Below are 17985 nucleotides of genomic sequence, written 5' to 3'. Positions count from 1 at the left end.
TATAAAAGTTTCTGCTGATTGTAGTGTAAGCTAAAGCATGTAGTTCAATATTGGGGGCAACTCGTTGCAAAGATGGGTAAAGTTCTGATCAATTACCCATTTTTGAAACCGGTCTGGGTAGTGACCTTCCACCATAATGTATAACATTATACATTTCCTAGGAGATGTGTTTTATATTATGGGTAATACTAAAAATAGTGATCAGAACTTTACTCACCTTTGCAACGAGTGTTGAACTACGTGTTTTAGATTACACTACAATTCGTCAAACTTTTATAGTTTACTATATTCGGCATGAAACTCTTTGATTCCGATCTTTGAGTTTCTTATTCGGCTTTGAAATAATGTGGGATTTAATATCCCCTTAATTTAAATAATGCTACATCGCCGAAGTGAAGCCTATTGGCTCTTTTATTTAAGTAATTTATGGGTGCACCTTTTTGACAACTCGTATAGGTAAGTACATAAGTTATTTTCTCGCTATAACGTCAGTATTACCTGGTCTACCTACTCACTGATGAGACCTCAATAAAGGATGAAACTGGTCTGGGTAGTGACCTTCTACCATAATGTATAACATTATACATCTCCTAGGAGATATGTTTTACATTATGGGTCATACTAATAATAGTGATCAGAACTTTACCCACCTTTGCAACGAGTTGCCCTAGTGTTGAACTGCGTGCTTTAGCTTACGCTACAATCTGCCGAAACTTTTATAGTTTACTATATTTTTCCCATGAAACTCTTTGATTCTGATCTTTGGGTTTCTTATTCGGTTTTGAAATAATGTGGGATTTAATATTCCCTTAATTTAAATAATGCTACATCGCCGAAGTGAAGCCTATTGGCTTTTTTATTTAAGTGAGGATAACATATTCTCGTTGTATTTATTTTTTAGGAAACCATCTGACGCTAGTTCTAAAAAGTTGTTCTTTCTTCTCTTATTGGTGACAGACCCTTTGGCATAGATTTATTGATATTGAAAGGATATCTTATCCACTCAATATTAATGTCCAGTTCAGGGAAATACTTTTCTAGATTCATCTGTAAGTTTTGTAAATGCTTCACGATAGTAATTTTTATATCATCATCAATTTGTTCATTTGAACTTGTGAGCAATTCATGAAGAGATGGAAATATGTCAAATTGATTCAACATAAAGGCTTTGAAGAAGATGAGCAAAAAGCACCAGTAGCTAATCAAATACCCTAATGATGGAATTGCTCTCCCTTGCAGAACTGTAAACCTTGGATCCATAATGAAGCTTTGAGTACAAGTGCATGATAAATGCACTTACCAACCTCTTTTACCATAACTTCATCCTTGCCAATGTCACTTTCAATTTATTTTGGACATGAAATATGGAATTTCCTTGCCTTGTAAAGACAAATTAAGATTGTATAATACAGTAAATATATTTGTATGCTAATTGAATGAGCCATTTTGAATTATGCAAATATTTTTTCAATTCAAAATTTTCATCAAGAAAAACTTGTAGTTCATTCCAAAGTTCAAATAAACGAGTGAGGACTTTTCCACAAGAAGTCCAACAAGCATCAGTATGGAAAATAAATTGTGTATGATTACTTCCCATTTCTTCACAAAGTTGAGAGAAATGTCTGGCATTTAGAGGACAACCTTTGATAAAATTTATGTTTTTACAGCCTCTTCCAGAACTTTTCTTAGGTCTGTAGACATATGTGTAGCCAAAGCCTCCCTGTGTATGCAGCAGTGTGTTGACTTTGCATCTAGTGCAACATCTTGAATCCTTGAAACAAACCCTTTATTATTATTATTAGTAGTAGTAATAGTAGTAGTATTGTTATTATCTGAGACCTCCAGGGAGTGAAGGACTCATCGAGGGAGGCTATAAATCACCCAAACTATCATACCTTCCCTTAAATTCATTCAATCTAGATGCACTCACTACCCTTAAGGGCAAATTATTCCACTCACTCACTCACTGCTCTCTGGGAGAAAAACTTGGCTCTTATCTCTTTCTTGACTGCAAACAAACTTAACATCCACTGATGAAATTTTTCATTATAATGAAGGCGGGGAGAGAACAGTTGATATCCTATAACACCCATTCAAAAGTTTATAAACCTCTGTCATATCACCCCTCTTTCTCATGTTAACCAGAGTCTGCAATCCACATACTCGCAGTCTGTCCTCATAATCTAAATCCCATAATCCAGATTTAATCTTTGTAACTCTTCTTTGACCCTTTCCACAGCTTCTTTATCTCCTTGGAACCTAGGAGAACAAATCTGCACATAATAATCCATGTGTGGTCTTATCAAAGCCTTATAAAGAGGCAAAATGACTTCCTTATCCTTACATGTCAAGGTTCGCTTCAACATCACAATTATCCTCTGAGTTGTATTTGCAACTTTTGCTATGTGATGACCTTTGAACTTTAAATTCTTATCCACCAATACACCAAGATCCCTTGCCGATTCAGTTTCTTGTAGCATAACCCCGCTAATATAATATGTCACTGGAACTCTAATCACTTCAAAGTGCATAACTTTATAATTATTAACATTAAACTGATAGCCATTTTCCTTTGCCCAAATTTCCAGTCTTTTCAAATCATTTTGTTAGTGCTCAATATGAGTAGCATCCCTGATTGCCCTGCCTATTTTTGCATCATCGGCACACAATTGCATATCTGATGATAGGCCCAGCCTGATGTCGTTAATGTATAGATTGAGCAATAATGGCCCAAGTACTGAACCCTGAGGTACATCACTGGTTACCCTTAAATCTGGCAGATTCACACCCACTATATACCACTTTTTGATATCTGTCTGTCAACAATTCCTTGATCCAAGTCAAGTCAAATGCCTTAGAAAAATCCAACATTTTCATAGTGTATCCATTCCCTCTATCCAACTCAGCCCGTAACATTGTTATAAAATATGAGAAAATTGCTAAAACATGACCTTCCTTGAGTAAACCCATGCGTTCCTTACAGAGTATAGCATGTTTGTCTATCCATTTCTGTATGTGAGTTCTTACCAACTTCTCTAAAATCTTCACTACCACACCAGAGATACTGATAGGTCAGTAGTAAGACACATCAGCTTTTACACCATCCCTACAATGGAACTATCATACATTCCTTCCATTCCTGTGGTATCATTCTTGAGCTGAGACTCAAGTTATACAAATGTGTTAAAGGCCAGCCAATTTGGCTGAACATTCCTTTAGCAAACAGGCTGATATTTCATCTGTTCCTAATTGACAAATCCTTATCCAGGTTATGCAAGAGCTCTTCAACCTCATTTTCATGAACCTCTAACTCTTCATCCAACGTAGCAATATCACTGTGCACCATGCTATATACACCTGGTTGATATATCTTAGCAAAGTGATCACTCATTAACTGAACAATCTCCTTAGCTTTTGACACTCAAGTGCCATCTGCATTCAATAAAGTTATTCTTCCACATTCATTCTTTCTTTTGCTTGCAGCATAATGATAAAATTCTTTTGGATTGCCTTTAGCTTGCATGGCCAATTTCTTTTCATACTCTGTTTTAGCTTTTCTCACAATATTCGTTACTTTTCTGGTCTGAGCTTTATATATTTCATAACTCCTCTCACTCTTATTCTCACGATATTCTTTCCACATCATCTTCTTCTTGTGGATCTCTAGCTTCATAAGGCTGCACATCCATTTCACTCCCAACCTATTTATTCTTTGAACACTAGGGATACATTCAGATACAGCCTCATTCAAGCACTTTTTCAAAGATTTCCATACATTGCTGACATTGTTCTCATTCAGTAACTAATACTATCTTTGGTCCCATGGTATATCCAGCTTTGTAGTTCAGCATATAACCTATTTTAATCAGAGCTTTATTACAAGTAGATACTGCTCAGGAAAGTACAGCATGATCACTTTCACCAATTGGTGGCAAAATAGCCATATTCTTGACAGAGAACCCCTTTTGACGCTATCAGCAAATCCAACACTCTTTGACCTCGAGTTTCTTCTTTCACATACTGCATGAGAAAGTTGTCTCACAACAATTCAATAAATTCCTGTTCTTTCTGATCATGAGATTTCTCTTCTACCCAATCAATGTTTGGAAAATTAAAGTCACCCATTATGATCATTCACTCGGTATCCATAACGCTAAATTGGTGATGCATTTCTTCATCCACTGCAACTGAGCCGCCAGATCTGTAGCAACACCCCACCATACATTTCATTCTGTCAACCTGCACTTCACACTACAGACTCAAACTCACCGCTACATGGGACATTCTTACCATCGTTGTTTTCTTGTGTTTCTACCCTAATGGGACTTAGTCACCTGATATCATTAGTAGCACTCTTCTTCCTCTCCTATCTCTTCTGTCATTCCTAAATATAGTATACCCATTACACTCAATCCCACTTACCATATCTGATTCTGATAGCCAGGTTTCATTAATGCTAACAATCTTAGAAGCAACGAACTCAAACCTTTTGTTTCTGATGCTCTTGACATTTGTGTATAGACAAAATAAATTACCACCTAGCCTATTCTTATAAACAGATATGCAATCTGTTTGGTCTTGTTCTAGAATTTTCTCTTTTCCCTCCTCAGACATACTTAAACGGTCCGAACCCAAAGCAAATTTTTCCACTCCTTTGCTACATACATAACCATATTTGAAGGCATTCATATCTTTATCATGTTCTTATGCCAAAACTGAAAAAATGAATTCAAGTACAAGTGATCATTCTTATACAAGTCTTTTCTGCCATCAACTACACCTGACATGTCTAAAAACTCACAAAAGTTTTTGGATTTTTTTCATACATAATGAACACTACAAGATTTGCAAAATTTGTAATGTCAGTGGATTCATCGACTAGGACAAACAGCGAAAAGTCAGCTACTGGAACAAATCTGAAAACACACCCCAACTCGACATCACCAGAGTTAAAGATCGGTACTATCAACATGAAGCCTGAATGGCAAAGAAATGGAGCTAGCTGAGGAATTAGATAAGTACCAGATCGACATAATAGTGAAGACTGAAACAAAAATGACAAAAACTGGTGAGATCTTTCTGAGCAATAAATACAAAATGTTATATTCAGGCAATGACAATCTAGGGAAAAGAAGGAGTAGCCATAGTATTCAACACTAAATATGAAGCTAATCTTCTTGAATGGCAGGCAGTCTCAAGTAGAACAATAAAGTAGAAAGCAACTGACACAATGAAAAAGGAAAAGTTGGTCCTTGTTGGGGATCTAAATAGCAGAGTAGGAAATGATTGTGAGACATACAAAAATATTTTGGGAAAATTTGGAGAAAAGAGCAAGCTAATAATAATGGCAAATATCTGTTGGATTTCTGCTCAGGACATGGACTGGTTATTACTATCTCCATGTGAATTTGTGCACATTTTTATGTTGGAACATGGTGTTAGTAATAACCAGTCCATGTCCTGAGCAGAAATCCAACAGATATTTGCCATTCTTATTAGCTTTGCTCTTTTCTATCAACAATAACATTGACTATGTTATTGTTGATAGTGATGTTTTCTCCATAGTGCAGGACACCAGAGTGTACAGAGGATTTGAAATTGGAAGTGATCACTATTTAGTGTTAAGCAGGATAAAATTCAATTTCATATTGAAAAGAATAACATGTAAGGAAGTTTTAAAGCAAATAAAAGTTGAGCAGCTCTCAGATGTGAACTGTAGACTAAAATACACAAAGATTATTGAAGAAAAAATGAAAGAGTTTGAGAACAGGAATCAAACCTTGGAGATTCAGTGGCAAACTCTGAAGAAAACATTGATTGATTCTGCCAGAGAATCAATCAATGGTATGGTCACTTAAATAGAATGGGAGAGGAAAGATTAGCAAAACAAGTGTTCTCTGCCAGGTTGACAGGAAAACAACCCAGAGGAAGACCAAGATATAGGTGGATTGATACGGTACAAAGTGCCTTAGACGATAGAAATATAAGATCTGATAATGTTGGAGTCTTGACAAATAACAGACTGATTTGGAGGAAAATTGTTGATAGGAAGTTAGTAATGATGTAATTTTTTCATGTAGTACTATCATATCCTGTACACCCCTTGAGGGTACATGGCAGGAATTTGATGATGATGATAATGGTTTCATGCTTTAATTTTTTAAAGTTGAACACAAATGACACATAATGAAATGGGTTCCTCTTCACTCCCCGTCAATGAAAATCCACATTTCAAGTAATTCATATGAAGTTTTATCTTCTTCCTACTTGGTCCTTTAGAGATGTCAGACAACACAGCTTATCAATTTAACTTGATCCAGATACAATATCGACGTTTCCTTGTTGCTTATAGCTACTTGTGACTGGTATATTGCTCTCTTATTTTTTGTGCATTTTATAAATCTTGTCGACCGGTTCCCGAGTTAGTCGATATCTGGCACGGGCTAGCGAGTTTTTCCTCCCGGAAACTCGGGTTTTTCGTCCCGTAAACGCAAGAAAATCGACCGTAGAACCCACATTATTTCAGACATTAAAAATATATTGTGTTAGGGTTAGGGACCACAAGATGGCGGAACATTTGAGCCGTCTCTCTTCACTGTGTACCGCTTAATTAGTGATAGCCTTGGGCCATCTGTCTCTGATTGGTACCAGTGGAGATTGAACTGCCCACTCAGTCTCCAAAAGTTAGATAGGGCTAAATGGCCTCGCCTACTCCCCGTATACGGGAATAAAAAGGCGTTAGCCGATTTTTTTTTTTTTTTTTTTTTTTTTTTTATATATATATATAAATCATGTCTTTAACCAATGATCCATATTTAAGCATTTGAAAGCTAAAGAAAATTATAATAATTAATATTGATATTATAACTTCTGAACGTTATTGAAGTAATTACATCACTGTAAAAACCATTTAATCGTTATTTTAACTAACAACAAATTTGTAATGTGATCAAATAATGAAGCACATTGATTAATATCTGCTTAACTGTCTCAATTACATCAATAATGATTCATATAATTAATTTTTTATCAGTAGCTATCGTATGCTCTTTGTGTTGTTGCAGACTTCCATTGTACACATATATATATATATATATATATATATATATATACAGGGTGTTCGGGATAAATTTGACAGTTTCGTAAGGAAAAAGAAAATCTTCTTTGTATCTATTAAATTTAATGAATTGACAAAAAACATTACAGGCAGAGTTAATTACAATACTATCAACAAGATTTACTCGAAATAACCACCATTAGCATCGATCACAGCTTCAATTCTGCTTCGGAACCTCGAACAAGCTGATGCTACAGTCTCCCTGGGAAGGGCCGCAAAAACTGTTTTAATTTTATCCATTAACTGGGCTTTTGTATTACTGGAAGTGCGATTGGTGTCTTTTTCAACTGCGCCCCATACAAAATAATCCATGGGGTTAAGGTCTGGGGAGTTTGGAGGCCAAACATTTGGACTGGTGAAGTCGTAGAAATTTTCAGACAACCATTTTTGACTTTTCCCAGAGGTGTGGCAAGGGGCCTAATCCTGCTGCCATACATACGGCCTACCATTGGCTACCCTTGTTATCCAGGGCTTGACTACAGTTAGCAACTCCACGAACAAAGCCCGAATTCCAATGCCAGGGTTCTTCAACACCTGTTCCTGCAGATTTGCGAGGAATTCTGCTGTACGAACGCAATCAGATCGTCTGCTAGGGATCTTTCTTCTTGCTACATTTTCGTAGTCACCATTGCAAGTCTCTAGTTCATGCCTGATTGTTTTTACTGTATTCAGGGAGCATTGGGCAGCAGTCGTAATATCCTTATTTTGATGGCGGGCACGAATCATCATGATACAAGTTATTCTCTTCCATGATTCAGGTGGGTTCCAGCTATCCATCCTTTCTGACATCTTGTATATGAATGAAGAAGGGTCCAAACTTTTAAATGAAGAGAAGTGTGTGTTAATACATGTAACTTACGGAAAAATATAATTAATTATAAATATGTCAAATTTATCCCGAACACCCTGTATATATATATATATATATATATATATATATACATACACGAAGCTAAATGAAGATTCACAAGTGATCATACTCATATTTACAAATTATTCAGTTGAAGCAGTTATCACAATTTGAGTAGGAGAATTTATAAATAATATATAATTTATTGAGAAATATATATGTTTAAAATAATTATTTTTTTCTTAATAATGGTTCCATGCATTAATGATGCATGGCCAAAAATTACCACGTACCCCCCTGAAGACTTCCATGTATATCCCCGGGGAAATACACATACAACAATGAGAAACACTGGTCTTAATCTTAGCTGAATTTTAGAAGAAATCTGGATGAATAATTTTCATATTAATAAAATTAATATGAAAATTTAATTAATTTTAATATATAACATACACAATATAACATGTTAATTTTGTTAATATGAAAATTATTCATCCAAATTATTCAACCAAAATACAAAATGATGGTACAACATGACAAAATTTCATGCCGGCTGGGGCGTCACCTGGTTAAACAAGGGCCCCGTTGATTTTGCCAGGGAACTAGGGCAAACAGCGAAAAGTCAGCTACTGGAACAAATCTGAAAACACCCCAACTCAACATCACCAGAGTTAAAGATCGGTACTATCAACATAAGAAGCCTGAATGGCAAAGAAATGGAGCTAGCTGAGGAATTAGATAAGTACCAGATTGACATAATAGTGAAGACTGAAACAAAAATGACAAAAACTGGTGAGATCTTTCTGAGCAATAAATACAAAATGTTATATTCAGGCAATGACAATCTAGGAAAAGAAGGAGTAGCCATAGTATTCAACACTAAATATGAAACTAATCTTCTTGAATGGCAGGCAGTCTCAAGTAGAACAATAAAGTAGAAAGCAACTGACACAATGAAAAAGGAAAAGTTGGTCCTTGTTGAGGATCTAAATAGCAGAGTAGGAAATGATTGTGAGACATACAAAAATATTTTGGGAAAATTTAGAGAAAAGAGCAAAGCTAATAATAATAGCAAATATCTGTTGGATTTCTGCTCAGGACATGGACTGGTTATTATTAACACCATGTTCCAACATAAAAATGTGCACAAATTCACATGGAGAGAAGAAAGTCTCATTGACTACGTTATTGTTGATAGTGATGTTTTCTGAAGGGTGTACAGAGGATTTGAAATTGGAAGTGATCACTATTTAGTCTTGAGCAGGATAAAATTGAATTTCATATTGAAAAGAATAACATGTAAGAAAGTTTTAAAGCAAATAAAAGTTGAGCAGCTCTCAGATGTGAACTGCAGACTAAAATACACAAAGATTATTGAAGAAAAAATGAAAGAGTTTGAGAACATGAATCAAACCTTGGAGATTCAGTGGCAAACTCTGAAGAAAACATTGATTGATTCTGCCAGAGAGGCATGTGGTGAGGTTGTGTGCAAGGATAAAAAAAATCAGAACTTCCTGGTGGACACAGGAAGTTAAAGAGGCAGTGAAGGAAAAGAAGAAAGCATACCAAAAGTTCCTGTCAAATAAGTCAGCTTGTGCTGTTAGAGAATATAGAGACAAATGCAAGAATGCTAAACAGCGTGTAAAACTAGCTAAACAAAAGTCATGGGAGGACTTTGGCAAGAATATAGAAAATAAATAAATATCAAGAAGGTGGCAAAATATTCTGGAGGTTGTTGAAGAAGATTAGAAATGGAGGAAAGAGTGCTGTAAAAGGAGTTAGAGATGATAAAGGTGACATGAAAATGAGAGAAAAAGATATCCTTGAAGTATGGAGTAATTACTTTGAAAAACTGCTAAATGAAACAAGCAGTGATAGTACAGTTGTAACAAAACACTCAACAGGCATAATACATATCCATTCTTGAAGTAGAAAAAGCTATCAATGGCTTCAAATGTGGAAAGGCAGCAGGATTAGATGATATTCGACCAGAAATGCTGAAATATGGTGGTATAAGTCTTACAGTGGCTGCACTGCATAGTTCAGAAGGCCTGGACAAGACGAATTCTTGATGATTGGAGTAAAGCGCTCATAGTATCCATATATGAAAAGGGAAATAAAACTGAATGTGAGAATTACAGAGATATTTCCAGTGGTTTGATTCAAATAATTTAACAACTGGTTCGCTGCCCTAATGACCATTTTAAGTATGAAAAAATGATATACCAAAAGGTAGTTTATTATTTCATACAGTTAATACTTAAATAAGAACAATAAAAGAGGTACACAAAACTAGATTATGTTATAAGAAAGAGTTTAAAATATTAATGAAAAAATAAGTAATACCTGACAAAAAAACAATAAAACTGTTATTTAAGATATTTCCATATTGCTTCTTGATTGGCATCCTCACTTGCAATTTTCTTCGCTGTTATCTGAGCATCATCAGCTGGGTGATTTATCCTTAACTATCTCTTTTCACTGTAGGAGTAGGATCCCATTCCTTTAGAGGTAGGCCGATTAGACTAATAGTCATTGTGTTTTGATATATTAGAACCAGTTAGGCGACTTATCCGAACATATTATGTTTGTCTTTGAAAATTCGCTTTTAGCTTCTGCTGAACTTACAGCAATTGTTCTGACAATATTTTTATCTCTTTGAACACTGTCAAGAATTGCATAATTCTAGGAATTTTTTAAAACGTTTTCCACAAAATTTCGATAAATATTAATATCAATTTGGTAATTAAAAATGTCATTAAATACGAGCAATTGTTCTTAAAACGCTTTCCATGGAACTAGTACGTCTTCAATATTCCAGTAATCTGGCTCCAAAGAATTGAGAAATTGTAATTTATTCCTATCTTGAAATTGGCTACAACCTGCTTTTAAATGTTAACAATCTATTAGTCTTTATTCAAATTCGTTACGATGTTTTCAAAAAGTCTTTCCTGAGGAAGTCCAAGAAATCGATGATTTTCTACAAATTATATATATATTTTTTTCAAGTATTTCATCAAAGGTATAACGAGTTTTATGAAACGAATAAATAAATATTACAAGCACAGTTACTTCTGATTTCTTTCAACTATGGACGGAATGAACATTACTACGGGCACTTAGAATACGCTGTTTGTGCAGATGAATGTTAAAAAAAGAGTAAGGAATGTAAATTTGTGATTTCCATTGAGCGGATGCCAAGGTGCCCAGCTTAAAAAGTACCCTGATTACCAGTGCCATTTTAACAACCGGTTCACCGAACTCAACAAAATATTTGGTATCGGTTCTGCTGAACTGGTGCGAACCGGCTGAATCCCACCACTGGGTATTTCCCTACTGAGTGTTCCTGGGTAAGATTTATGCAAGTATTCTTGAGAAATGGTTGAGAAGAATTGTAGAAGAAAAGCTTTATTGAAGAACAAACTGGATTCAGGTCAAATAGAGGCTGTCAGGATCAGATCTTCACTTTACGACAAATAGTTGAAAAATCATGGGAATATAACAAAGATCTATATTTTAGTTTTGTCGACCTGGAAAAGGCATATGACAAAGTGCCAAGAAAGAATGTATTCAATATGCTACAGTTATATGGTGTCAATGGGACATTATTTCAAGCAATACTTATTCTTTATTTGAGTTGTAAATCAGCAGTTAGGATTGATGGAAGTACAGGAAGATGGTTTAATGTTAAATCTGGTGTGAGATAAGGATGTACATTATCCCCTCTGTTATTGTGATCTATATGGATCACATTATGAAGGAAAGGGGTATTAAAGATGATATCAAAATTGGAGATGTTAATGTTAGCTCTTTGCCTTATGCGGACGATGTTATACTTCAAAATATATCCACTACAAGTCTGCAAGATTCTCTGACTAAATTGAATAACTGTTGTAATAGATATGGTATGAAGGTCAGCAATAAAAAGACAATGAAAATCGGCAGAATCGTTGAAAATGTCAACTGTGTTGTGAACGGAGAACCTGTAGTACAAGTATAACATTTCAGCTCCTTAGGTACGATTTTTAGTGAAGATGGTAAATTAAATATAGAAATAGATAACAAAATCAACAAAGCTGGTATGGTAGGAAGTCAATTGAATAAATTCATATGGAATAAGAGAGAAATTAGTCAGAACACCTAGCTGTATACAAGATAGTGTTCAAACTGGTTTTAACTTATGGATCTGAGAGCTGAGTCAGAAGTAAAACACTTGACCGAAGACTAGAGACTGCAGATATGAGAGTCCTGAGAAAGATTAGCGCCGTGAACAGATAGCATCAATGGCAATATCATATTTAAAACGAGGATATTAGGAAAGATAACAGAATCAACATTCGTGGATGTTGACATTGTCAGCATCCAGGAATGCGTTAGCAGAGCTAATCTCAGGTGGTATGGTCACTTAAGCAGAATGGGTGAGGAAAGATTATCAAAACAATTGTTCTCTGCCAGGTTGGCAGGAAAAATGACCCAGAGGAAGATCAAGATATAGGTGGATTGATAAGGTGAAAAGTGCCTTAGAAGATAGAAATATAAGATCTGATAATGTTGGAGTCTTGACAAGAAACAGACTGATTTGGAGAAAAATTGTTGATAGGATGTTAGTAATGAAGTAAATTTTTCATGTACTATCTATCCTGTACAGCCCTTGAGGGTACATGGCAGGAATTCGATGATGATGAAATTATTCATCATAATAATAACGTTTACTTGAACACTGAATTTCAAATTGCATTTTCTGTGAGATCAGGTTGATAATTTTGATATTGTTATGGTTTTTTGTTTGTTTCTAATTAATGTTCATTGTTCACTGGTGAAAATTTTAGTTCATAGTAAAGAAATAGAACATATTATGAATCAAATTCAAAACTTAAAATGTTTCATAATTTCAAAAAAAAAAAAAAAAAAAAAAAATTAGATCTTTTGAGAATGCAAGTTTCTGCTTTAGAGTCGCTTTGATTAGAGAAGTTTCTGATAAGATAAATCTATTAATGAAACATTGGTTTATTTGGTCATTAGGTTTAAAAATATGTAATGAATAGAAAGAAATTGAGTAGTTTCGCCACAGGTTACTCGCTGCTTCTTCAGTGTAAAAAATATAAATGTATAGTTGACAAATATAAGATATAAATTCACAAGAGAAACTAGCACAAACTGTTTTAATGTGAACAATTGAAAAAACATGGAAACAGTGGAGGGCCAGTATGATTCATCTGTTTTCTAGCATTGTTTGGAGATGATAACCTGAAAAGTTGAAATCTAGTGTATGATGCATTTAGGATCAGTCTTTGATTCTTGTTGAGTGAGCGATATGAAAAAAAGAAAGCAATTGGTAACATAATATCTAGTAACACTTGTCATTAGATACATTACGCAATCTTTAGATTGTTGCATAAAGTCTGTAGGTAACTATTGGTATAACAGAGGTTTTGTATGTTACACAAATTGATAAGAGATTTCCATATGCCACCAAATGTATGCTTTTAGAATTGTCTGGAAATAAGACCCAGAAGACTTGCTATGCTTCCTGAATAAGGAAAATTCAGGAAGTAGAGAAGTGGTAGCAGCCAATTTAGAGGAACAGTGCCCATAAAAGTACCTATAGAAAAGACACAGTGTTGAAACAGTGTGCCTATGATAAAGTGACTGAAGGGAGTCTGTGAGGGAAGAGTCTCTATTAAGCAGATTGCCTTCTCATAAATATCATCAAGAATTCTTAATGAGGTTGATGCTTTATCCCAAATGTGGGAACCATACTCTAAAGTTGGATTGATCTGAGAGTTATAGAATGTTAGGAGTTGAGAGAAAGAGAAGTAATGTTTAGAACGGAAAAGAACACACCAAGCTTTTTAGAGGCAAAGGAGGCTATGTGTATGTAATATATTTGTTCAAGGATAAATTGGATGTGACAGTCAACCCATGAAGAGAAAGTTGATCCTGAAAGGAAAGTGGAACATTATCAAAAATGAGAGGGGACGGAGAGGGATTTTTCTCGATGGTCATAAGTCAGTGTTGAGTTTTTTTTGGCATTGTCTCTTCACACCATTTCAGGATGTTGAGGAGGTTACTGGTTATTGAAGATCTTGAGGCATCTAACACTTTAGATGCCTCAAGTGTTAGATCGAATTTATCGAATGATGAATAGGAATGAAGAGTACTGTCATTGCTGAAGCTGTGAATTGGATTTGAAGTCAGAGAAAGGTCATTAATGCAAAGGGGGAGAGTGTGGGTGAGAGCACACAATCCTGAGTCACTCCAGCATTGGAAGGAAAATCTATGAGAGTAAGCCATCCACCATGGCACATAATGAATGACCAGTAAGGAAACTGACAATCTGAATAACAGATATAAAAGGGAGGTCATAAGATGGCAGTTTGTTCAGGAGGTATCAGTGCCAGACACAATCAATTGCCTTAGAAATATTGAGAGCAATAACATGAGTATCTCCAAATCTTTCCATGGCGTGAGTCCGAAGGTAGGTTAGAGATCAGTTAGGATGTTAGCTGTACAATGAAAATTGGCAAATCCATATTGGAGATTGCCAATTAACTGATGAATCTGCCTATGACACTGGTGAAATCGTGCTTAAATCTTTTGTGTAATTTAATGCTCATTTATATATCATGCTCATTTAATTGTTATCACTATATTAAAATAGCATTATCATGATAATTTGAGTGTCTTTCACATTATTGCTATTTTAGAAACACTATACATATATTCTATATCATGCCATACAAAATATTTAGAAAACTGATTCCATTTCCCCCCCCTCCTCCTCCTCCAAATAGATTAGCAACTCATTGAGCATATATTCCACTGGAACATTTACCTTCACCATATATGCATTTTACATTTCATTTTTGTTTTCATTTGACTTGAAGCACATGGCAAGCTTTTCTAAAGAGACAAATGATTTTGTTTCATTTTAGGTGCACGTAGGAGGCGTATGAAACAGCTGAAGATGGAAATAGTAAAAGTTCGTCGGAAGATTTCTATGCAGTCAAATAGTGCAAATAAAGATAAAATCCAAGAAAATGGAGAAGATAGTGTAGACAGTTCTTCTTCAGATAAGGAAGATATTAAAGAGAAAGAAAAGCATGAAGAAAGAACTAAAGAGAGGATGAAAAGGCGGGGGAAAAGTAGAAGGACCAAGTCAGAATGTTCAACAATCCGCAGACAAGAGAATGTTAGGAACTTCAAGTCTAAAACAAAAGCCAGCATTCATAATGCTTTACCTGTGACTCATACCTCATCCGATGGTATGTATAAGTTCTAATTATTTTGATTAGTATGGATTTTCTCATATCTTTAGTTTCCTTTTTTTTTATTGCAGTACATGTAAATTGTTGGGGAATAAATGCAGAAGATACTTAAGGCAATGATACATTGTATATTTTGTTTTTAAATTGTGTCTATAAGATAGATAATTTATCATAGAAATGCTAAATACAAAGGCAAAACAGTCTTGGTAAGAGACTTGATCAGAACTGAGACAGTATTTAGTTAAAAGTACTGAGCACAAGGTACCAATAAATGTATTGAAACATGCCAGATAGCCAAAAAATGTGAATAAAACCAATAAAGAAAAAAATCAGTGCCAAAAAGATGAATTATATAAACTGAATTAAAGAATTGCTGGGTGGCCATTTTATTTAAAAATGCCATCAGATGTAGATAGTAGAGAACTAACATGACCTTGCTATATATATGAGTTTTAAACATATTAAGAAGAGGTTAGTTGATTAGAGTGCATTGGGAAGTTATGTGGTTTTGAGAACAGAGGGGAGTAGGGTTTTTTATTTTTTATTTTTTTATTTCAAGCAGGGGAGATGGTAAATATGATCTTTTTGTGTTTTTTTGTGGTTTGTATTGCTAGAGATCCAAAGCAAGGTAATTTGGTTTTATTTTCTTGGAAATCACTAATGATTACTTTCACTTTTTAAGGGTATGTTTTGATTGTATTACATGTAAGGATATCTTATTGGTGGGATGTTTTTTTTTTTTTTTTATTATTTTATTTCTGGTGGAAAATAGGTAGTCTGGTATGGGAATGTTACAATCTCAGCAATGTTCAATTAAGCAGCACTGTATGAACAGATCGTGGATCCAAAATGATAGATATTGTATTCTGATTGGCATTTATACTTATAAACAACATTATGGCATGTTGAAAGTTTTTTCGCATGGTTATACTATAAATTAAAGATGCCAAGAAATTATATTCTTGGTTTCATCCTTCATCAAAGTGTAAGGAAACAAAGAATGTGTGTCAAGTAACTTCACAACTGGGTTACTTGTATATATGAAGATGATGTGGAAAGTTCTGATAAACATCTAGAACATGTCTTCTTATATATATCTTAAAAGAAAAAGAACAAATTATTACAATTTGGTGAAATATGGGGTTAAAAGGTTTTAAGATATGTTCTTTCTTATGGTTATTGTTACATGACATCTCCAGGGAGTCCAACAACTCATTGAGGGAGGGCATCAACTCTACAACTCTCCATCCCCACCACTCAATCCACCAACTACAGTGAACCACATTATCTTCACTAATGCCATTTACTGTCTACCACCACCACTAGTATTTTCACAGACAATCACAAACATTCATTCCTACGGCAGGATTCAAACCTGCAGCCTTTTTGGCTGGAGAGCATATATGCTTACTAGTCAGCCAACCAGGACAGTTATATTCGAGGTTACATTGTGAGTGGTTATGTAATTTAGCATTCATGTAAAATTAGTTATTTTTATCTGTTTCATTGTTTTTTCCTCAGAAAATTAGAGTATTATAGTGTAGATTTTCTGTTTTTAGAGTATGTAGTATCTTTATAACATGTTTATTGTGATATTGTCAGCATGGCACCAATGCAACTAACAGTGACAGCAAAGACCACGTTATCCAGTGATTGTAATTGGGGGATATTATTCAGTGCAGTGAATTTGAAACTGGAAAGAGGGTATGTATTAAGTGTTTTAAAAGTGAGTGTCTGTTAGGTGATGATGAGAACCCAACAATCCTTCATAGGAAAAGTGCAAAATTGTAAAATTGCAGAGGTGACAAGAGTTAAGCAGGGCTGAGAAAAGAAAGAAGCAGGTGATTCAAAAGAATAATAAAGACTGACTGAACAAACAAGAAAAACAAGTTAAGGAGAAAATTAATAATGCAGACTTAATGATCAGGGGAGTACTTAATGAAAGTATATGACAAAATCATGTTTCCCGAGTGCAAAAATTCATGATATTAGCCACACCATCTGGTTGCAAAAAGGTAAGTTGAAGGAAATGATCGGCTGTTAATTACATAAGATGCTATTTGTGTTGTACTTTTTTATGTACTATTATTTTTTACTTTTTTGTGTTACTTTTTTATGTACTGCGGTATATAAGATAATTTTGTTTGACAGTTCTGAATATGGCTTATAAATTTGGGACAATGTCAGGGGTTATTGCAAAAAAAAGAAAAGTAGATGCAGAGAATCGTCAATTTCAAGACAGCTGGACAGAGGATTATTATTTTATTCTGAATAAAGGTTTGCCTGTATGTTTGCTATGCAACGAATCTGTCAACAAAGAATACAACTTGAAGAGATACTTTACTTCGAGACATGCGGATCACCCAAAAATTGATGGACAACTACGAAAAGATGAAATACAGAAGATGAAGAAAAACTTGGATACCCAGCAGCAAATGTTCAACAAGCAAAGAACGCAGCACCACAGCATTGTCAAAGCCAGCTTTGTGGTAAGCAAAAAAATGGCTAAGCATTCTAAGTCATTTGGTGAAGGAGAATTTATCAAAGAATGTCTGCTGGATGTTGCAAGTATAATATGTCCTGAAAAGAAAAAAGACTTCGAGAATATTCATTTGTCGAGATGTACTGTTGTCTGACGGATAGAAATTATGACTGATGATATCAAAAAAAGTTTAAAAGAGAAGATTGCTAGATTGGAAGCATTTTCAATTGCTTTGGATGACAGCACCGATGCCTCCGATACAGCACAA

The 17985-nt window shown here is 34.7% G+C and overlaps 1 protein-coding gene across 2 annotated transcripts in view; it reads left to right on the top strand.

Moving 5' to 3' along the window:
• Window positions 1-17985, top strand: part of Br140 (bromodomain-containing protein 140) — a 416387-nt gene that overhangs the window by 326510 nt on the left and 71892 nt on the right. For both annotated transcript variants that reach the window (XM_090413932.1, XM_090413852.1), the window contains exon 14: window positions 14903-15232. In XM_090413932.1, the coding sequence (XP_090270058.1) occupies window positions 14903-15232 (330 nt within the window). The remainder of the gene's footprint in view (window positions 1-14902; window positions 15233-17985) is intronic.

This window comes from Typopeltis vanoorti, chromosome 1 (genome assembly GCF_054136105.1).
Source record: "Typopeltis vanoorti isolate ZY-2024b chromosome 1, IOZ_Tvanoo_1.0, whole genome shotgun sequence".
Taxonomy (NCBI): Eukaryota; Metazoa; Arthropoda; class Arachnida; order Uropygi; family Thelyphonidae; genus Typopeltis; species Typopeltis vanoorti.
The sequence above is the reverse complement of the archived record's forward strand: the minus strand, read 5'-3'. Positions and strand labels throughout refer to the sequence as shown.